Consider the following 23,243-nt stretch of genomic DNA (forward strand, 5'->3'; position numbering starts at 1 on the left):
GAGATGTAAAAATACTGAAAATGACACCAAGGGTAAGAAACTACTTTTTATTTTAGACAGTCTTGTAAAGTTATTTTCACATCCTCCTGCTTCCTGCCCTTAATTTGAGGGGAAAAAGAAAAAAAGCTGGCAAGGGGTAGATTCTGCAGCACTAATAGGGTGCCTTCAAGAAAACAATCATTTCTCCAAACTAGACAGGAATCATTCAGAAAGCGCTGCTGTCTCAGCATGGGTGCTAAAGGGTCCATGCTCAAATAGCACAGGAAGTGGTGGGCCAGTGTTTGCCTTCAACCATCAGAGTCATCGTCATAATGTGGATTGGTCTCCAGAGGAAAAAGGAAGTCTATTATATTTTCCAATCATATTCTTGAATCAAATCAGCAGCAGCTTGGAGTGTGCTGGTAAGTAGGATTTGGGGTAGAAGTGTAAAAGTCCCATCTTTTCAGACCGTTCCTCCCATTTGCAATGATGTAAGTGACACTTAAGCCACTAGGAACATGAAGGGCCAAGAATGGAGTGGCAGGACAGTCACTACCTGGTTTTTTACTTCTACTCCACTTCCCTACTATCTCATGGTATAGAAGATACACATTGCTATAGGGTTTGGTGGCACATGCCTTTAATCCCAGCACTCAGAAGGCAGGGGGATCTCTGAGTTCAAGCCAGTCTGCTCTACATAGTGAGTTCCAGCCAGCTAGGGCTACAAAGTGAGTGAGATCTTGTCTCAAAAAAAAAAAGAAAAGAAAAAACAGTGCATTTCTTCTTTAAGCAACCCTGCTGGCTGTTTTCTCCTTTTGTGGCTGATTTTATTACTGAGGATACAAGTTGAGTTCTGTGAGAGCATGATGGTGGGCCTGTGGAGTGACTGTGGGTGTCACTAGATGGCAACACTTAATATGAAACCAGACTTAGGGAATGATGCAGAAACATCATGCAGGTGATGCTGTCCAAACACTGCCCGCAGCAGCAGTGCTGAGAAAGTGCTTGTGTGAGTGCCTCAGGGCTGGGTACCACCAGGCTTTTATTTGCTCCAAATTTGTGGGGTTTTGCCCTTAGTGCCTGTCTCCCTGCTTCATTTTCTTGTCTCCTCTGGGCACAATCATTGAACTGCAACAGCAGATTCCTTTCTCAAGAGGAAGCTTGACCATATCACAAGGTCGTAAAACAATCTCCATGGTTATTAGCTAATTAAATTTGAATTCAACACCATATGGTGATAGGAGGCAGCAAAGGATAAGATTCAGATCTTAGATCTTTCCAAGTAGGGCATGTTAGATAACAGGAGTGGAGAACTGCTTGCAAGCTAGATTAGAGTTGAGGGTTGGGCATGGAGAGCTGTTGATGTGTTTTTTTGGAAGAGCTGGGGTTTCCTGAGCTCTGCTGCAAAGTGCAAGGGCTTCATTTAAGAAAAGGTATGATGTAGGCATTAAACCATTCTTTAGACAGTTGAAGATGGTCCCCTTCCTTAGCCAGAAATACTAGCTTTCCTGCTTTGTCCATTTGCTTTAGCCCCAGGCGGTCCTGTAGAGAGAAAGGTCATAGTGAATTCAAGAGGCTTACTGGAAGGGTTATACTAAACAGTGTGTACAACATTCAGTCTCAAAATACTCTTTCCCCTCAGGGTTAAAATAGAGGTGTATTGTTGCAGGGGGGCCTCTTTTCATGCTTTTGTTTTGAGACAGTCTTGCTTTGTAGTCTGGCTGGCCTTGAACTCCTGCCTCAGCCTCCTGAGTGCTGGGATTTTAGCATGTGCCTGGCTCCTTCAGCTGCTTCTAAGCATTCAAAATACATGGGTAAGGCCAGCATAGTGGTTCACCCCCTTAATTCCACCATTCAGAAGCCAGAGCCAGAGCCAGAGGCAGGTGGATCTCTATGTGTTCAAGGTCAGCTGGGTTTGTAGAGAATTGCAGATCAGCCAGAACTACAGAGAGATGTTGTCTTAAAAAAAAAAAAAAAAGTGCAGCTGAGAGTGTTCTGGTTCTGCCCCACTCCCAACACTTGAAAGGTGCTAGACATAAACCCAGGACCTGCCCCTGAGCTGCACCCCAGTGCCTAGTGTCAGTTCTCTGACGAGAAGCTGGGCAAGCCACAGGCAAACCTGGCACGGAACACCATTGTGAAGTGGGGCTGAGCCAAAGACAGGAGAAAACTGGCCAAATGTATTTAAGATACAACATTTCCAATCCTTAGGATAATGAACTTGGGACCTGTTAGCATCTTGCAGTTAAAGTGTCCCCCCCACCCCCCAATAGCCAGGCTGTCTGCCTCTTGTTGGGAAGAGAAGCTCTAGTGGCAGGCAGAACAAGCCACTGCTACCCCAGGTTTGAATTTCACCATAAGGAAGATCATGGCCATAGTTTCCAAAGCTATCAGAAACTAGCTTCCCTTTCTTTCTACCCCACCCAAATTGGGTACCATATGTATGAGAAAAGCAGAGGAAAATAGGCCTCTGAAACTGTGGGAAAAGCTAGTAAAAGTTGGTTCAGGGGTGGTACTTGGACATTTGTGAGTCCATCTCTAAGCCATAACTGGATGTGGTGAAACACTGTAACCTCTGCTTGAGAAACAGGACCTGCTGTTAAACAGCATCCATAACAGCCCTGGTTCAGATCTTACAGTACAGTAGCATGACATCTCACCCATGTTTGCATTTACTTAGAGGCTTCTGGGATTTGTAGTAAACTCTGCAAAGGAAGCCAGCTCCAAACCTTTTCTTCAAAGTAAAACCTCAGAGATGGTGTCTCTTTTTGTGTTTAAAAACCACCAGCTGCAGTAAATTTCTATAAACCAGCACCTAGGAAGTTAGTGTGACAAGCAACAGCCCAGTAAGACCTAAGTCAAAGGGCTCACGAGTGCTCTGGGACAGACAAGACAGGGGTCTACCCTCAGGGGACCCAGCAGCTCCAGGAGGCAGGGCAACACAAACCTCCCAAGGCCGATTTCTCCCCATTACCTCTGTGTATAGAGTGCTCTCCTGGAGGGGAATGGTTTCCTTAGCTTGGCCACTTCTGTAAAATCCAAACCACTGCAGGAGAGAAGGAAAAAAAATGGTCAGATTATCCATCCACCCAGCACACTTTCAAAATCATTTGACACTGGCTAGTACCTAAAACTACCAGCAAAATGAACACTTTAATATTTGTAACATAGCAAGCAAGAAGTAAGAATGGTGATCTGGAACTTACTCGGGTAGTAAGTTGGTCTGGATCTTGCAAGCCTCTGTCTGAGCCTCCTGAATGCTACAACTATAGGCATGTGCCATAATACGTGACATAAAGGTGTATCTTGAGTCATCTCATGTTAAAGGTCAATCCTGAGAGATGAACTAATAATCTTCAGTTTTCCCTTTCCCCATAACTTGTGCTTCCTTCCCTGACTGCAAATGAAAGCCCCTGAGCTGCCCTAGTCATTCACGGATAAATATATAAGCCCTTTTCCCAAGAAGCTGCCAGTCTAGCAGGCACAGAACCAATTCATTGTTTAGACGTGGGTCAGCAGACTTCTATAAAGGCCAGATACAGAATCATGTCGTGGTGGCTACTCACCGTTGTGACACAAAGGGAGCAAGCGAGCGTGAGAAATGAGCAAGGATTTTCTAATGAAATGCATTTGGAAATGTGGTTTTCATACCATAAAATATTTTGATTTTTTTCTCAAAATATGTATAAAGATTCTGAACTTAGAGGCCACTCAAAAATATGGTGAGATTTGTGATCTGACACTGAGCAGAGCTTCAGCTGAGGCTGGTGGCTTCAAAAGCAGAAGCAGCTGGTGGTTCCTCACATCTGTCATCCCAGCGGATCACTTCAAGTTCAAGGCCAGCTGGAGCTACAGACTGAGGACACCACTACAAGGAGGGAGCCAAATTCTGGTGGTAGAGGTGGTGTCCTAGAGGAAGTGGCATTGTATTTGGCCTTAACAGGAGTTTGTCAGGGGGAGAAGCCAGGGGAAAGCATTCAGAAGACTAAGGCATGGGAGAGAAGCCTACGAACAGACTTGGGGCATTTCAAATACCAAAATATGGGTGATGACGCTGGAAAAATCGAGCCTTCTGAATCAAGGCAGACCTGGATATCAAGCTTAGGGTTTATAAAAAATGGGCTAGTGATTCTGAACCTCTTTTGAGAAAGGGAACCTGAGATTAAAACTATAGAGTGTAACCACATAGTTTGCATAAAATTCTGGGTTTGACTAAAGGATTGCAGGTGATGTTTTCCCAGGTGAAGAGTTGGTGGTGAGGACAGGTTTGTCCAGGAAGCAGCTGCCGGCGGTATTGTTAACTTCCTACAGTCTCTTGGCACAGTGGCCTTGGGTCTCACCTCAGAGTCTACAGGATCCACAATGGAATCGTTAAGGAATTTCACCATCACAAACTTGTTGAGGGCCATCAGGTTCTTCTTGTAGGTCTCATTGACACACTGGAAGAAGAACGGACGGTATTGTAGGGTTGCTATTGTCACCTTCTGGCAGGGACTGAAAGATGAGCCTTGATGACTGACATGTCACCAACCATGGGCTGGATTCTACCATGAGTTCTGTTCACATACTCTATATATACATTATCTACTTAGGTCGCAGGCCCCAAACCAAGGCAAAACAAACATAATTCTGGGTTGTTCTCTTATCTGGTTCAGCACTGTTTCCTGACTTTTGTGTTTGTTTATTGTCCCCTTCACCTTTTTTTGCTTCAAACAGCAGATACCCTCTACTCAGCTATCATATAAAATGAACCATTAAATTGACCAGAATGTCCCAAACCATGCTCATGCCTGGGCACAGTCCATGCCCTTCCTAGAGTCTCTTAAGTAAGTCTCATCTGTGACCATCTGATGGGCCCCACCAGGAAGATGTCCTTTGTGAAGACAGAAGCTATGAATTCCCACTTTGCCCAGCAGGCCACCTAATGTAACTTCATCCTGCTGTTTCAACATGAAGGAAGCCGGAGGGCTTCAGGGAGGAGGAGGGCCAGTGAGTCCCTGCCCAGCTGCCCTAAAAGGAACTGAAACTCATGAGTACTGCCTCTCACATACAAACCCCTTGGTTCCTGGCTTCTGCCCAGGTATTTTCCCTAAATGGTCACTGCTCACTTCTTTCTGATGGTCAGAAAGGAATGCCTAACCATGGGAGCATGTTTTGGTGCTTACCCTCTCTTGATTTATATCTGCCAGGAAGATGCTGTGGTTTCGGTACACATCTTCCTTGATGGGGTCATGCCAGTACTGTGCCTGCACCAGGCTGAGGAAGAGAAGGAATGAAGGTGCCTCTCAGTCGGCATGCCTGCACATGCCTAGATAACCAAGGGATGTCAAAAGGATGAAAGACCAAAGCCCCCAAGTCCTAGGCCTTGCCTTCAATTAGGGATGACTTCGTAGACCTGTCAACAAGACATCTTACTGAGAGGGGGACAGGCCATTTGGCAGACACAGAAAGTTCAAATATTTGGAGACTTCGTGTCTCTGCCTCCCAAGTGCTGGAATTAAAGACATGCGCCACCACTGCCCAGCCCTTGGCTTCCTTCTAATTCCAGTGGCCCAGGCTGTCCCTCCTCACAGCCCCACCTCCCTCACTTTCCTTGACTTCCTACTCATCCACAGGATCCAATAGTCTTTGCCTCTTTGTTCCCATTATCCAGCTGAGAAAGATGAGGAGCAGCACTTTGGAGGCTGAGGCAGGTGGATCTCAGTGAGTTCGAGGCCAGCCTAGTCTACAGAGTGAGTTCTAGGACAGCCAGGACTTTCAAGAGAAACCATCTTGAAAAACAAAAACAAAAACCAACTAGCCAAAAAAACAAAACAAAACAAAAACAAAACAAAAAAAGGAAGCCAAGTATTGATAAATCTCTGTCAAGAACCAAATCTTTGGAATTTGGCACTTGATAGACAGAATCTCCACTAAATAGCTTATGCTCTGCTTTTTTAACCTTGAAAATGACTCTCCAGGAAGGCATGTTACTAACCTCATATCAGAGGTTCAAAGTGCCCAGGGCCACACAGCTAGCTGATGACAGAATGAGGGCTCTCCAGTGACCCCTGGGAGAACAATGGGAGGCCATCTCCTTTCCCTTTATTTTACTTCATTTCCCCTCATACTGGGTTGCTCCTTGGTACAGGCATACAGGACTCAAGGTCATCGGACAAAGCTCTGCACCGTTGCCCTCTGGGTAGCATCGGTGCTGTAGCAGAGTATGCTGCCACAGGATTTGAACTTTTAGCTGCATCCTAGTTGGGATCTATTCTCCATGCCTGGTGCTGTGAAATTTCACAGGAATGTACTGCAGTATGGCTTTGTCTGTTTTTCTTGTGTTCTTGCTTGGGTGTTTAGCAATCCCTTTCAGTCTGGAAGCTCATGCATGGTAACGGCTTGGACATCTTGTATTACTTCTTTAATTCCAATTCACCCTTCCTCTACTTGGAAAGTCCCATGAGTCACATCAGACATCCCTCTGTTCTCCTTTCTACCTCTGTCTTACTCACTGTTCTGCTGCTGTGAGGAGGCACCAAGACCAAGGCAATCTTACAAATGAAAGCATTTACTTCAGAGGGTTAGTCCATTATCGTCCACGGGCAGAGCTTAGATAGGAGCTGATGAACTGGTGGCAGTGACTTCTCTTAGTCATTTCCTCCAGAGACAGACCCTACAAACTGCCTCGTACATAGCAAGGTTAGCTCTAAGTCTGGGTCTTCCAGACATTGCAGGGAGTAGATTTTGCTTCTCCTGCCATGGTAGGGGAAAAGCAGCCCCCTGGATATTCATGTCAGGGAACTCGGGAGAGACTGCTCCTGCCTCAGGTTTTCAATGAAAACGTCCTAGTTTTGGCCCCACACACTTACTAAAACCTCCCAAAGTACTATACACCCCCGGTTCCCAAGCCTTCTTGGGGCTCTAGAGCATGGGTCCCTGCAGTGTGTCTTCCACAGGGGGAAACACTTCAACCTTTCTACTATACTACAGCAGTTCTTACATCCTTCTGTTTGCTCTTTCAGAAACATGTATTGTCTCTTATTTCCTCTCGTCTTCTCCTTACCCCAGTGAATTTTATCCCTTTTAATAAAAGTCTTATTATCTATCTGTCTGTCTATCTATCTATCCATCCACCTACCTGTCTATTTATTTATTTAAGACAAAGCCTTACTATGTCATCTTGACTGGCCTGGAACTGACTTTGAAGACCAGGCTGGACTCAAACTCACAGAGGTCTGCCTGCCTCTGCCCACTGAGTGCTGGGTTTAAGGTGTGCACTACCACATCAGGCCTCATATGTTTGAAGGACAATTTTTAAAAAAATATTATTTATATTTTTATGTATATGGGTGTTTTACCTGCATGTATGTCTGTGCACCACAGGCAGGCAGTGCACCCACAGGCCATAAGAGGGCATAAGATCCTCTGAGATTACAGTTATAAACAGCTGTGATATCATTAGCAACTACTCCTAGAATCACTGAGCATGAATGTCAGCAAGTTGCTTCCACAGTCTGGACCAGATAGCTAGCCACACTCACCGTAGTTGAACAACTTTGGAGTAAGCACCAGCATTAATCATTTTCCTGATGAAGTCACAGACATGTGAGCTCTCTCCTGGGCATCGAGGGAGGCCAAAGACTCCTATGTAGGTAAAAGATAACCATGCATTACTCCAATAATCATATACTGGTTACCCACTGTACCAGGCACTGTGAAAAAAACAAACAAAATGACAAAGAGCTTCTTGCATCTGAAATCATTCATTTACTTGAAAAAAAAAAAAAAGCCCAAGGACTGTGAACTAACAATGCCACCAACTTCCTCCTGGCACTCCCCCAGGGACCTTTGCCTCAGCCCCGCCCACATGTGGCTGCTACACTCAGTGCATGACTGCCTCATCCGCTTTCTTGGGAAATTATCTGGCTCCCTGTCCCCATTCCCTTCCCATGTCATACTTTCATCCATGCAACCCCCTCCTTTAAATCCTGTGTAAATTACTTGAGACACTTAGTAAGTATAAATGCTCTGTGGACTGTCATTACACTGCATTGTTTGGGGAATGAGAAAAGTCTGTACATGTTCAGTTTCCTCCACCCTCCCTCCCCACCCGTCCCCCTCTTTAATGAAGACAGGTAGGGTCTACTATAGGCCAGGTTGAACTCAAGCTCTCTGAGGCTGATCTTCCTGCCCCCACTCCCTAAATGCTGTGATTCGAGGCACACACAACCACCATGGCCTTCCCCAGGAGAGGATCCCCAGATCTCATCTATGGATCTTTGAATCCACAGGTATGGAACTCATGGATTCAGAAGACCAAATGTGTGCTGGAGTACAGCCCTGTGGTAGAGTTCTTGCCTTATAAGTGGAGACCCTGGGTTTTATCCCAAGCAACACACAGACAGGCAGACAGGCAGGCAGACAGACAGACAGACACACACACACAGCGTGAGCGCACACACACCTAGATCTAGGCCATCACTGCATGCCCAGGTCTTGCTCTGGATATGGGACTTTAGCACCTGCTTTTCCTGGTAAGCCCTCATCATAAGAGCTTCTTTCTGCAGCAAATGGAGATTTCTACAGAAACCCACAACTGGTCAAATGCAGAGAACAACTGATCGTGAGGTGGCCAATGGCAACTGATAACATCTACAACCCTACACACCCAGGGCCCAGAAGTCCAGCATGGCTGCTGTTGAGATACTGTCATTCTATATATGACAGGGATGCTTCACCCATGAAATCTCAGCAATATGGTCACCTAAACAAGACCTGCATAAAGACAACATCAGTTGACATGCCAGTGCAGGTGGGGGAAATCACACAGGGCCCCACCCCTAGATGAAGAACTACAAGCAATTGATGATGGCGGAGAGTAGGAGAACCAGTCTTTAGGGATGACTGGTAAGTTATCCAGTCCCAAGTGGGCATAAACATATGAGCAATAGTAAATGGACTTAGCAGCTTACACACACACACACACACACACACACACACACACACACACACACACACACACGTACGTGCCGGGTGTGGTGGCACATACCTATGATATCAGTACCCAGGTGGCTGAAACAGAATTTCCATGAGTTTGAGGGCAGCCTAGGCTACCAAACAAGACCTTATCTAAAAAGGTGGTGAAAAAGGAGGGGGGGGGGAGATAAAAAGAAAGACACACAGACAGGAAGGAAGGAAAATATAAAAGGAAAAGCAAACAAAAAAAAAGAAAAAAGAAATACAAAACATCAGATAGACATGGGTTGGAAAAGAGGGAGAGAACCATGGGGATAAGGGGATGAACATTACCTTGATGCTGTCCCCCAACTGAGATCAGGTTGATCATTCGAGGTGATGGGCATCTCTGGGCCACTGCCCTCCTATAGAAATCAAAGGTGGCTGTCAGCTCTGAAGGTCAGATTGGAATGTATCAACAGTCACTTCACAGATTAAGTTATTTAATACACATGGGTCCTCAAGCCACAGAGTTACAGGAACTTCCTCCTGGCTGAATACAAATCTTATTTCATAGAAAACAAATCAAGAGGAGCTGGGAAGATGGCTCAGTCATTGGTGCCATAAGGACCTGAGTCTGGATTGCAACATCCCCCTTAAAAAAGAAAGGAAAAGAAGCTGGGCAGGGGTGATGCCTTTCATCTCAGCACTTGGGAGGCAAGGCAGGTGGATCTCTGTGAGTTTGAGGCCAGCCTGGTCTACAGAGTGAGTTCTAGTACAGCCAAGGCTACACAGAGAAACCCCGTCTTGAAAAACAAAAACAAAGACAAAAAAAAAATAAGAAGAAGAAGAAAAAAGAAAAGAAAAAGCCTGGCACAGCAGTTCTGGTAATATCAGCACTGGGGAGGTAGAGACAGAGAGTCCCTGGGGTTTGTCAATCAGCCAGTGAGTTCTGGGTTCACAGAGAGACCTTTTTCTCAACAACAACAACATTGTTCAGTGAGATGGATTAAACACTCACTGCCAAGCCTGATGACTGGAATTGGTTCCTGGGCACCCCATGCTAGAAGGGAGAACCTGATTCCTCAAAGCTGTCTGTCTTCTGACTTATACACATACATGCATGGGTGCATACACACCACACACACACACACACACACACACACACACACACACACACACACACACACACACACACAGAGTAAATATAGTTTAAACATTTTTAAGTTAAAATAGAGTACTGGAGAGGTGGCTCAGTGGTGAAGTGTTCTGGTGTTCTTGTGGCTCATACATTTGGCCTCTACACACATGCTCACACATGTGCATACACAGAGAAAGAAAAGAAATTGAGTTCCACAAAGCTTCTTACACAGTGACATTTTCAGACTAATGTCCTCTCTGTGAGAGGGGAGGACCCCCACACAATTACAGTCAATTGATCTAAATAGAAGAAACATTAATTCCATGTGAATAGTACCATGGCACAGGAAGGTACTTACAGAAACTGGCCTCCCTGGGAGAAGCCAATAGCGTTGTACCCCTGCTGCAACTTAGGATCCTTTTCCAGAATCTGACACACCATCATTACTTGAGAATTGACATTCAAGAAGAAACTGTTTTCCACATCCTAGAAAAGGAGCAGTAAGAGTGAAAGGAAGGAACTGCATGTAAATAGCATCTTCTCTCAGGCAGGGGCTGACATAGGCCAATACCCTCATATATAGCCTCTAGAGTTCAAGTGTTAGTACAGTATGATGGAACAACCCTGTAGTCCAAGCACTTGTGAGGATGAGGCAGGAAGATCAAGTTCCAGGCCAGCCTGGGATATATAGCAAAATCCTCCATCCCAAAACAAAATGAAGCAAAACTAGTGGGGCTATGACTTGCTGCTAAAAATAAATGCAAGGTGAAGTGTTTGAATAGCACACTTGGTCAAACCCGATAGCATCTTTCAGGGAACAAGGTGCCATCTTACCTCCATCATGTTCTTTCCAATCTCTAGCGACAGGACGTAAATTCCAGGTATTTCCTTTTCAACCATCTTTTTAATGGCACCCATGCTTATGGGGTTACAGCAGCTGTCTCCTAACCAAGGAAAACAATGATGCAAATTCATGAATCAAAACATTATTTAAGAAACAAAAACCTTTTATGTCTCAAAGGGTGATAATCAAGAATGCCAAAGGGCAGTGTACAGAATGGAGAGAACCTGGAAACAATGATCTACTTACTGCAGGGCTTCTCCAGCTTTCCCCATACAGCACCCTGCTCAACTTAGAAATGCCCACAGCACCTTGGCTATGTGAGTGTATAAAGTATGTATACAAATCAAGTATTTACTGATAATAAGTCATAAATGTAAACAGACATTCCTCTCCAGCCCGCCAGTTACCAAATAACCACTCAGAGGCTTATATTAATTACAAAGGCTCGGCAGACAGCTCAGGCTTATTACTAACTAGCTCTTACATTTTAAGTTAATCTGTATTCCTCATTTACCCTCTGCCACGTGTTGGCACCCTTATTAACATGACATTTTCATCTCCTGCTCCCTCTGTGTCTGCTGGCAACTCCTCCGGCTCCGCCCTTCTTCCTCCCAGAATTCTCTGTGTCAAGCTGTCTCACCCAATTGCTTCCTGCCCAGCTATTGGCCAATCAGCTTTGTTATTAACAATGAGAGCAATGCACATTTACAGTATGCAAAGATTGTAGCATAGCATATAAAGAAGTTTATTTTAAGGTAATTCTTTGGCATATATAAAATTTACTATTTATAAAGGGTGAAATTAATTTTACAAAATGATAAAATAGATGTACTTGTTTATATTTCCATAAAGAATTACATTTTAATCTAGGCATAGTGGGTTACCCTCTAAACCTAGCACTCAGGAGGCAAAAAAGTCAGATCTCTGTAAATTTGAGGCCAGGCTGGTCTACATGCTAAGTTCTTGTCTAGCCAGAGCTACATAGTGAGACCCTACCTTTAAAATTAAAAAGAACCAAGGGCCTCCAGGTGGTTGATGGTGGTGCATGCATCTAATCCCAGAACTTTGAGGGCAGAGGCAGGCAGATCTCAGAGTTTGAGGCTAGCCTGGTCTAAAAAGCAAGTTCCAGGACAGCGGACTACACAGAGAGACTCTGTCTTAAACAAAAAAGAATTGAGTTCTGCCTGAATAGTTAATAATGCAAGACATAGAACATCCTTGGTGTTTTTCATAGTTAATCAATAGTTTGATTTTATAATTATTAATACTGAAACATTGCTCACATAAATATATAGTACAAATATCAGAAGTATGCTTGTTTCAGAAACTGTTGGAAGTTCTGTCCTAATCCCAAAACAAAATTCACTTACTGACTTTTCTGTTTTTGTTTTTAGATGAAACTCGTCAGCAACTCAAACAGCAATTTTAAAGATTTCATTTATTTTTAACTGATGTCTATGAGTGTTTGCATGTATGTATGTGCACCGTGTATATGCCTGATGCCTGTGGAGGCCAGAAGAGGGTGTCAGAGCTCCTGAAAGTGGAATTGCAGGCAATTGTAAGCTACCAAGGGAGAGCTGGGAACCAAACTGGAGTTGGCTGAAGAGCAGAAGTTCTCTTAACCATTAAGCCATCTCTCCAGACCTGTTAAACAGCAATTTTAAAATTAATCATTGAAACACAATATGATAGAAAGATAAACTGATTTGGTACTTAAATGCTGAAGACAATACTAAGTCTTTGTTTCTGGCAACAAAACCACTATAAGAGCATAAGACGTTATATGTACAGTAAGAGCACTGGGGTTCATAACACACAGCAGCCTGGAGACTGAGCAGTGTCTGACGCTGTATTTTGTAGGTGTTCCTGGCAGGACAACATGCACAGTACAAAGTACATGTTTTTCTGTGTTCAGAATCAAGGCCCCAGTGGAGTGGGAGATGCAAACACTGCCAGAAACAACTTGATTCATTTCACCCTTGATTTTAAAGGAATGTTTGCTCATTGAGCGTTCAGAATACTGTTGCCATGTTTTTCAAGATCCCCCTACTTAGTTACATAATCTCTTATGGAGTTCTGATCCACAATGTAAGAAGCTAGAAGCCAAAAGTTGACCTGTCAGACTCCAGGAGGAGAGAAGATATTTGTGGAAGATGTATCTGAGTTCAGTATCCAGATGCACAAAATAATTCTTACCTTTCGACAAGGCACATAATATAATTATGAAATGGGGGCAGACTGGAGAGAGGGTTCAACCATTGAGACTGCTTGCTGCTTGTGGTGGGTTGGATAAGAAAGGCCCCAGAAGACTCATATATTTGATTGTTTAGTCAAAGTGTAGGATTAGGATTAGGAGGTGTGACCTTGTTGGAGGTAGTGTGTCATTGGAGGTGGACTCTGAGGTTTTAAAAGTTTATGCCAGGCACACTCAGTCAGTCTCCCCCCCCCCAACACCCCCGCCTCTCTGCTTATAGATCAGGATGTAGCAGCTCTCCGCTACTGCTCCAGCGCCATGCATGCCACCTAGTTTCCCACCACGATGACAATAGACTAAACCTCTGAAACTGTAAGCAAGCCCCAATTAAATGCTTTCTTTTGTAAGAGTTGCCTTGGTCATGCTGTCTTTTCACAATATAACAGTGACCAAGACATTGTTCTTTCAGAGGATCTGAGTTTGGTTCTCAGCACTCCCACATATTCATAAAAATAAAAACAAATATTTTTAAAACAAAAGAAATGGAGAGGCTAGAGAGAAGGAAATGCAGTTAAGAGCACTTCCAGAGTTTCTGAACCAGTTCTGTTCTGGTTCTGAATTCAGTTGGCCATCCTACAACCAACTCTAACTCCGGGGTTCCAATGATGTCCTCTTCTGGTCTCCATGGGCACACATACATATATGTTATTCAACACATACATACTTTTTTTGTAAAGTCATAAATGATGGGGGATGTCCTTCTATATATATGTTTCTCTTATTGGTTGATGAATAAAACACCGATTGGCCAGCAACCAGGCAGGAAGTACAGGCGGGGCTACCAGACGAGAAGAATTCTGGGGAGAGGATACAGAGAGGAGCCACCGAGATGCCATGTAGCTACTGGGAAGGTAGGATACCCGGGCATTCTCCGATAAGATAAGGCCATGTAGCAATACATAGATTAATAGTTATGGGTTAATAATTAACAGTGAGCTAGCCAGTAAGAAGCCTAAGCCATTGTCCAAACAGTTTATGATCAATACAAACCTCTGTGTGTTTATTTGGGACTCAATGGCTGTGGGGCCAGCAGGAGCAGAAACTCTGTCAACACATAAACATAAATTGGGAAAGGATGCAAAGACATTTCTCCAAGAAGATAGGGATTAGCCAGCAGCATCACTGTTAACGAAATGCAGTTAAAACAGTGAAGTGTCAACTCATACCTACAAAAGTAACTTTTATTGTTGAGGCAGGGTATTACTGAATAATACTGGCTGGCCTACAACTCCCCATACAGCTCAAGTTCACCTTAAACTCAGAGATATCTGTCTACCTCTGCCTCTCCAGTGCTGGAATTAAAAGTGCACCACACCTGGTAAAAAATAACATTTTTTTTTTTGTTTTGTTGTTTTGTTTTTTTTTCAAGACAGGGTTTCCCTGTGGCTTTGGAGGCTGTCCTGAACTCGATCTTGTAGACCAGGCTGGTCTTGAACTCACAGAGATCCACCTGCCTCTGCCTTCCGAGTGCTGGGATTAAAGGTGTGTGCCACCACTGCCCAGGTGGAAAAAAAAACATTTTTAAAATTAGAAAATAAGTGTCAGCAAGGACATGAGTAAACAGGTACCCTTGCACCCTGTTGGTGGAACTACACTGATGTAATCTCTGTTAGAAAGTATGGCAATGACTAAAAAACTAAAAATAAAAAGTTAAGCACATAATTATAAAATGACCCAGCAATGACTCCTACTTTTATACCCAAGAAAAATGAAAACACACATCCAGATAAAACCTTTCACAAATGTTTACAGTAGTACTGTGGTAATAGCAAAATGTAGAAACAGGTCAAATGTCCATTATTAAATGAATAACCTGTGTTATAGTCACACAATGGAATACTATTTATCCATGAATAGGAATGAAGTACTGAAGCATGCTACAACTTGGATGAACCTCAAAGTATGTTTCGTAAAATAACCCACACAAAAGACAAATTGTCCAATCATTCACCTGTTCTGTCCAGAAAAGAAACCCCACAGCACAGAGAATAGATGTTATCAGGAGTGAGAGGAGGGGAAGGGAACAAGGACTTAATCCACATGGAGGTTTTCCTGGGTGCTGACAGTTCTGAAACTAGAGGGAAGTTGTGGTGCCTCAGCTGGGGAACAGGCTCAGTGACAATGAATTGTACACTGAAAACATGAATTTCCCCTCAGCAGGAACAAATAAAAGAACACTTATAGCATAGCTCTATCTTTCAGGTGCTAACAAGCTGCAGAGGCCATGTGGAGCTGGAGCCCTGCTGATAGAGTGCTTGCCCAGCACGCACCAGGCCCTGGGTAGGACCCCAGGACTATATAAGCTGGGTAAGGGGAGCACACATACGGTCCCAGCATTTGGAAGGCAGAGGGAGGAGGATTAGAAGATCAAGGTCCTCTTTGGCTTCTTAGGGAAGTTTGAAGCTAGAATGAGTAGCATGAGTCCCTCCCTGTCTTAAAGAAAAAAAAAAAATCAAAAGCCAGTTGTGGCGCCACACATCTGTAACCCCAGGGACCAGGATGAAGGTCCATGAAATGTCCGAGGCACAAAATTTAATGAAACAGTCTCTGTGAGCTTTTGTTGTGGAATAATCTTTTTGTACATTGTGAAGATGTGTCTTTGCCAAAAGATACAGAAAGGAATGAGGAGGTACAAGATGAAAGAGAAGTTACAAAGTCACCAGGCAAAACATAGATTAATATAAATGGGTTCATTTAAGTTATAAGAGCTAATGGGACAAGTCTAAGCTGTAGGCTGAGCTTTCATAATTATTAATAAGTCCTCGGTGTCCTTTTTTTGTGAGCTGATAGCCCAAAGGAAAATCCGTCTGCAAGGTTTGGGAAAAGGTTGACTTCCAACTTGTATAAATTGGGGGCGAGAGCCTCAGTGCTTCAACCTAGCTCCAGGATTGTTTCCTTTCCCACAAAGAATCAGACTTAAGAACAGGAAGCAAACTGGCCACCGAATAGAGATGTGTCCGATTTGCACTTAAATCACAGCACTTCAGTTGGACAGGAAGTTTAAAGAGAAAACACTCTGCCCCAGAGAAGCTTCTATTTCTTTCATAACAACATCCACCATGCTGTAATGAGTAAGGGCAAAAAGGGGCCTTGGCTACATAACTAGTTCATTGATACAAAAGATACTGTCTTGAAAATATTAAACGAGCCCAGCCTATTTGCAAATGCTTGTAGTCCTAGCTTGTGAGAAGGGCACTACGGGTAAGTTCAGAGGTTCAAAGTCATTCTTGGCTAGACAACAGATACAAATTCTGAGCTAGCTTGTGCTACATGAAATCTTGTCTCAGTCCAAAACTAGGTCTGGACATACATCTTTTGGGTAAAGATGCCTGCTGCCAAGGCTGCCAAGGGGAGTTTGAGTCCTGGGACTCACATGGTATAAGAAAGAACTGACTGCTGTGAATTGTCCTCTGACCTCCACATGTATGCAGTGGTATAGGTGGTACCCCCGCCCCAATGATTAAAAATACTTTAATAAAAAAGGCTCCCAAATTAAACTAGGCAACACACCAAAGCAATAACAACATACCCTTCAAATTCCTAAGCTCAAATGCATAATCTTTTTCTTTTGTTTTCTTTTTGAGACAGGGTCTGGCTATGTACCTCAGCTGACCTGGAGCTATGACCCTACTCTTTCAATTTCCTGAAGGCTCCAAGTACCATTGTGTTACTTTGTTGGGTTTAAAAGAATTCTGACACACACACCCCAAGTGTGCTCCCCTCCAAGCTACCCCATCTTTTGAAATGTTCAAGCCAAAAATCAGTGGTGTCATCTCTGTCCCCTCCCTCTCTCACACCATGCCTAAATCCCCAGATGCCAGCCTCAAGTGTATCAAAGTTCCACCATTTCACTTCCTGTTACCACACATCCCTCACTATACAGCTCTGAGCTGCAGGCATCTCTAGGGTTTAAGGTACTGCAGTGTCCCCCTGCAGCTCTCTGTGACACCTACAATCTATTCTCAGCATAGCAACTAAAACAGAGATAAGGACAAGGTAGGACAAGACAGACAGGCTGTCATTCCTTTAAACCATAAAATCTGATCCCATAGAGACTTTCTCCTCCCTCTCTACAGTCCACGGAATGTGCCTGGCCCTGATTCCTCCTCACCTAATCACAGGAGGAAAAGAACAACTGACTATCTACAGGATAAAGCCAGGGGGTCTCCAGGACAAACAGGTCACTGAGCTGAATCTTACACAGGGACTCTCCTTATGAGGAGTCTTCAAGAAAGCCAGTCTTCACAGCTAATAAATCCAAATCCCCAAAGACCCTGAGAATCTCTGTTGTTCTCTCTGTGGACAAGCTGTCTGAATTCCCTGTGGCCACAGCTGACTGTTCCTCTGTCCCTTCCTTTCTAGTGACAGCTTCTCCCCAGAGCTCGGAACCACAGCTCTTGTGTCAGTAACCACTAGGAGGGTCTGCATGACCATCTAGTGTCACCAATAGAGTTATCCTTTCATTTGATTTTTTAATTTATTTTTTATTAGTTCAAATTAGAAACAAGCTTGCCTCATGTCAATCCCTTCTCCCTCCCCTAACCTCCCATCAGCCTCCCACCTCATCCCCCTCTGCTCCTCAGGGAGGGTAAGGCCCTTCATGGGGGTTCCCCAAAGTCTGTCATATCATCCTGGGCAGGGCCTAGGCTCTCCCCTATGTGTCCAGGCTGAGAGATCATCCCTCCACGTGGGATGGGCTCTCAAAGTCCCTTCTTACACCAGGGATAAATACTGATCCACTACTAGGGGCCCCATAGAGTGCCGAGGCCTCCTCATCGACATCCATGTTCAGGGGTCTGGATCAGTCCCATGCTGGCCTCCCAGACAACAGTCTGGGGTCCATGTGTTCCCCCTTGTTCAGGCCAGCTGTTTCTGTGGGTTTCACCAGCCTGGTCCCAACCCCTTTGATCTTCATTCCTCCCTTTCTGCAACTGGGTTCCAGAGTTCAGTTCAGTGTATAGCTTTGGGTGTCTGCCTCTGCTTCCATCACCCACTGGATGAGGGCTCTTGATTTTTAACTTTAGCTAAATATGTATTATTATTTATGGGTCTCCCCATATAGCTCTGGCTGACCTGGAACTTGTCATATAGGGCAAGCCTCAAATTTGCAGAAACCCTCCTGCCTCTGCCTCCTGAGTGCTGTCAGTTACAGGCTCCCACTACACTGCATTTGAACAATCTTTTAAATATGGAAGTCAGGGGGCTGGAGAGATGGCTCAGTGGTTTGTTCTTGCAGGGTACGTTCCCAGTACTAGAAAGGCGACTCACATTCCTCTTCTCTTCCAGTGCTCCCTCTCTCTTGGTGCACTGGTCTGGACATCACATGCTCAGCCCAGGGCCTTTGCCTCTGCTGTTCCTTTGATCACACATCCATATGGCATCTTCCCTCATCCCCTTCAGACCTGCTCAGTTGTCACTCTCCGGGAGAATCCTCTCCTAACATTGCTCTCTACAAGCTCACACTCACATCTCCAGCTCCATCTCCTTCCAGGCTCTCTGTCTGTCTCCACTGCACTCATCACCATTGGATACTTTCCCTTATTTCTTTATAGTATGTTCCAGAAGGGAAGAGAATTTAGTCGGTGTCATGCTCAGGTGTGGTCGTGCTGTGTGGTAACTGTATAAAGGACGTGCAGGTAACTGCCAGATCTCTATTCAGTGTGTGAAGGAATGAAAGCATGAGTGCGCCGCCCGGCTCTGCAGGGACCGATGGCCTGGCTGTCACATGCTGCTGGCTGATGCCATAGCTGCTAGGATTTTAACAAGGACAGCATAAATCCCTAGCAGTGCACAGCTCTCCCCGAGAGCTCACCAAAGACACCTGGCTCCCTTCCTTCCAGTGCAGAGGGCTCCCAAATCCCAACACCTAGGTCAGGCGGATGCTGTGGAACCACTGTCCTCGCCCTTTCAGCTCTGTGATGCGAACCCAGACAGGGAAAGGATGCCCCTCTCCACACTTACCCATCCCATGCCAGATCACCAGCGGTGTCAGCGAAGGCGGGTTCAGATGTCCCAGCGACCAGGCGGCGCAGCACCAGGGCAGAAGGCTCACAGCTAGGAGCCACCGGGAGCCGGGCGACGCCATCTTAGCCCAGTCACATGACCGAGTGCGCGCACCCAGGCTGGAGGCAAACCCAAAGCTTGCAGGGTCGCCGGTGACCACGCCCCCACCGGACGCCACTGCCTGAGAACTGACTTTATTTATGCAGTGTCTACCACCAACCAGACGCTATTGTCCAACGTCTTTCCATCTTTTAAGTGGTCTATGCACCGCTCTCGTTTTACACCCAAGGACACCCAGGTGACAGGTTTCTGCATGGAATTGAAGAGATGTCTATTCTCTAACAGCTGTCTCATTTTTGCTTTATTTTAGTTATATTTTGTGTGTGTGGGCATTGATAGGTGTGTGGCACGCATGCCATAGCGTACGTGTGGAGGTCACAGGGCAGTTTGCAGGAGTGGGTTCTCGTCTTTCACTCTGTGGGTTCCGGGAATTGAACTCAGGTCCTCAGTGTTGGAGCTTTTCCAAGAGGGGACTTTTATTTTAGCGTGTGTGTGTGTGTTCATGTGAGAAAGCAGGTTGTTATTACTGCCTTTGGAAGAAAGGCTCAGTCTTGGAACTACAGAAAGAAGACTTGATTTTCATCCACAGCTAGTTAGATCATGGTGGGTTTTGTTCTGGATTTTGAAGGAAAGACAGGATTTCAACAGGCAAAGGTGTATTAGGGAGGAGGAAGTTGTAGCTCCTGAATGGAGAAAGGTATCTTAGAGATCCAGGCAGGGCTTCTAGATTGGCATGGGCTGTCAGGTGTGTTGGCTGTAGCCAGAAGATGGGGGAAACACGGCCACTTCCTATCCAAGCTACACCCTGTTTTATAGCCAGGGGCTGTTGTCTTCTTTGCCTCCACCTCTTTTCTAGCTTCTTTCAGTCCAGCCACAGCATTTAAATTATGGGCTCAAACTTTCCCTCCCTAGAGAAACACTGACAATGTTTTAACGAACCTGTCAAGTAGGATGTATCCAAGGCACAGTGGGACTCTGACGAGGCTTTATAAAGGATGAAGAAGTCTTACAGAGAGTGACATGAAAATCTGGAAGAAAAACCGGTTGTACACCCACATGAAACCCTCTGTTCCACACTGTTGAAGCTAGTAGTTACTTTGTAGTTGAGAAGCCAATTAAATACAGGATTATAAAGCATTATGCAGTACACAGTTTGATAGGCTTTGGGCCAGCAAGATGGTTCAGCTGGATAAAACGCTGGCCACAATGCCTGGCAACCTGATCCATTGTGCCTGGGACCATGATGGCTTGAGGAAGGAAGCAAGTTGTGCAAATTGTCCTCTGACCTCTAGACACCCACAGGGACATGTTCCCCCACATACACATAAACACAAAGTAAACAAATAAAACATAATGAAAATAATGAAAAGGAAGATAGCCTTGGGGCCAGGGAGATGCTCAGTGAAGTGCTTGCTACAGAAGTGTGGGAACCTGAATCGGATCGCACATCCGCAGGTGTAGGGGTGAGCACCTGTGATCCCTGGGCTGAGGAGTGAGGAAAGGGCGTCCCTGGGGCTTGCTGACCAGACAGTCTGACCACATCACCAAGTTCCAGGGATAATGGGAAACTGTCTCAGAAATATAGTGAGAGAAACTGAGAAAGAAACCTGTTAGGTCTCTCTCATGTAGCCCAGGTTGTCCTGGAACTCTCTGTGTAGCTGTGGATGACCTTGAACTCATGCTCCTCTCGACTCTGCCTTGAAAATACTGGGATTATAGACCTGGGCCATCATATCCAGTTCACATTTTACATTATACATTTTTGTATGATTTGTATTTTTACAAGAAGGATGCATAGCAATACACTCTGTGTGTGTGTGTGTGTGTGTGTGTGTGTGTGTGTGTGTGTGTGTGTGTGTGTATCTGTCTGTGCATGTGGAGGCCCAGGATGTCCTTCCTCAGGAGCCATCTATTTATTTTTTGAGCCTGGGTCTCTCACTGGCCTCAAACTTGCCAAGTAGCCTAGGCTGGCTCTTCAGAGATGCCCAGGGATCTGCCTGGCTTTGCATGCCTAGTGTTAGGATTACAGGCACTTACCACCCTGTCTGGACTTTTAACCTGTGTTCTGGGGATCAAACCCAGGCCCTTGTGCTTACAACATAAACATCTTCCTGACTTAGCTTTCAGTCAGTCCTTTTTATGAAACAGAGTGCCACAGTGTGGTCTGGCTGGACTGGAAATCACTGTGTAGACTATGCTTGGCCTTCAACTTGAGGCAGTCTTTCTGCCTCTGCCTTTCATTGCTAGAATTACAGGCATTGCTACCATACTGGCTATGGAAACATGCCTTTTAAAATCAGAATTTAATGATACATATACACACATGAAAAATCGCATGTGAAATGCTTCAGCAGCTAGAGTTGAGATTGGTTCGGTTGGCAAGCCTGCGGGCAGGTAGCACTTCCCTCCCTGGTAGTTATAACCACTCCATAACCCAAAGGCAGAAGCCTATGTGACAGGAGGAAAACAATTGCTAGTTAAGAAAATGGAATAATTTGAGAATTATTTTTAAAATCAGGTACTTAGTTTTCTAAATAGAATTTTGGTTTATTTGTGTGTGTGTGTGTGTGTGTGTGTGTGTGTGTGTGTGTGTGTGTGTGTACCTGTCTATGTGTATGTGTGTCTGTCTGTCTGTATGTCTATTTGTGTGTGTATGTGTGTATGTCTATGTATCTATCTGTCTATATGTGAACACACATACGCCATGGTGCACACATGAAGGTCAGAGAACAACTTTTGGGAGTCAATTTTCTTCTTCCACAATATGGGTCCCAGAGATGGATCTCAGGTTGCCAAGTGGTGGCAGGCACCTTTCTCCGCTGAGCCATCCTGCTGGCCCAAGTACTTAATTTTGTTTGTGTCCTCTGTTTGAGAAGTATATTCTTGGGATGGTGGTTGCTCAATAGTACAGTGCTTGGATCTGTAGCATGGGTTGGAGAGAGAGAGGGAGTGCGGGAGGGAGAGTAGGAGGGAGGGGAAGAAGGTAGTTTTGTGTGTGTGGTGGACTGAGGTTCCCACACATGCCCATGAGGTCAGTTGTTTCTGTTTCTCAGAGTTTCCTTGTATCATTTGTGTTCTTTATTTTTGAGTTTGGGGAAGACATGCTAAAATCACCTCATAATGGTAACAATGGGTTTTACTCTCTTGGGCCCATCTCATCTACTGATAGTCCCATGTTCAAATGTTTTAGACAAATAGTTAAAATTGTCTAGAGGAGATTGATGGAGTTCTTACTTCCCCCTAGATTCAGTTTTAGGAGGAAACATTAGGTTTGGGATGAGTTCAGTTCTCTCAGTTTAAGTTTCGATTTTAATAAGGAGCCTCCAGAGCCACAAAGCCTGAATGTCCATGTTAGCTTCAAAGAGTACTGAAAGCGACTAAGCTCTCTGCCAGTTCCCCAAATAATTTGTGTTGTGCAAGAAACTATGGGAACTGAGAAGCATCCACAGAAACGAAAGCGCTTTAGAGCTTAAAGATTCTAATGAGATCACTTGTTAGTATAGGGATCCAGGCCTTTGTGCATGCTAAGCAAGCACTGTGCCGGCTAAGCCACACCCCATCCTATTTCATGCTGTCTATTTCTGATGCTTGAGAACAAATCCAGGGTCTTTTCCATGCTAGGAAAGAACTGTGCCACTTAGGTGAGCCTCCAACTCCTGGTGCAATTTTAGAGCAAGAATTCCACTGAGTCAGTTTAGTGGGAAGCACCCCCTTCCCTTGATAATATCTGACCATGTGTCACAATTCCCTACCCTCAAGGTCTAAATCCTTGGGACTATCCTTGGTAAGAAACCTGTTAGTATTGAGACTTGCCCAAGAGCCTATAGGGTCACAGGAGCTTATAGGTCCTAGCAGGGGAACCCACTGCTGTTGTTTTGCAAAACAGACAGAAGTGTTGTCAAATTTTGTGTTAATGTTTATGCTCATAGGTTAGTGTTGCTCTCCACCTTGGCCAGCAGTCAGTGTAGAAATCCATGACTGGTTGAGGTGCTGAAATTAAGTGGCTATTGAGTGCTTGGCCCTAG

The 23,243-nt window shown here is 44.8% G+C and overlaps 2 protein-coding genes across 2 annotated transcripts in view; one reads left to right on the forward strand and one right to left on the reverse strand.

The window, feature by feature from the left end:
• Nucleotides 1-33: 33 nt before the first annotated feature.
• On the reverse strand, nucleotides 34-19,275 carry Ppt1 (palmitoyl-protein thioesterase 1). The gene is made up of 9 exons (XM_027399167.2): nucleotides 19,117-19,275; nucleotides 10,892-11,001; nucleotides 10,416-10,543; nucleotides 9,271-9,341; nucleotides 7,503-7,605; nucleotides 5,145-5,235; nucleotides 4,320-4,418; nucleotides 2,954-3,025; nucleotides 34-1,521 (listed from the first exon to the last, which is right to left on the reverse strand). The coding sequence occupies exons 1-9, from the start codon at nucleotides 19,238-19,240 to the stop codon at nucleotides 1,399-1,401; spliced, it is 921 nt and encodes a 306-aa protein (XP_027254968.1). The 5' UTR covers nucleotides 19,241-19,275; the 3' UTR covers nucleotides 34-1,398.
• The window catches only part of LOC113831774 (palmitoyl-protein thioesterase 1-like), a 29,045-nt gene continuing 25,065 nt past the window's right edge, over nucleotides 19,264-23,243 (forward strand). The window contains exon 1 of the mRNA XM_027398979.2: nucleotides 19,264-19,456. The gene's annotated coding sequence lies outside the window, so the exon portion shown is untranslated. The remainder of the gene's footprint in view (nucleotides 19,457-23,243) is intronic.

The sequence above is a fragment of the Cricetulus griseus genome, chromosome 2 (genome assembly GCF_003668045.3).
Source record: "Cricetulus griseus strain 17A/GY chromosome 2, alternate assembly CriGri-PICRH-1.0, whole genome shotgun sequence".
Lineage (NCBI taxonomy): Eukaryota > Metazoa > Chordata > Mammalia > Rodentia > Cricetidae > Cricetulus > Cricetulus griseus.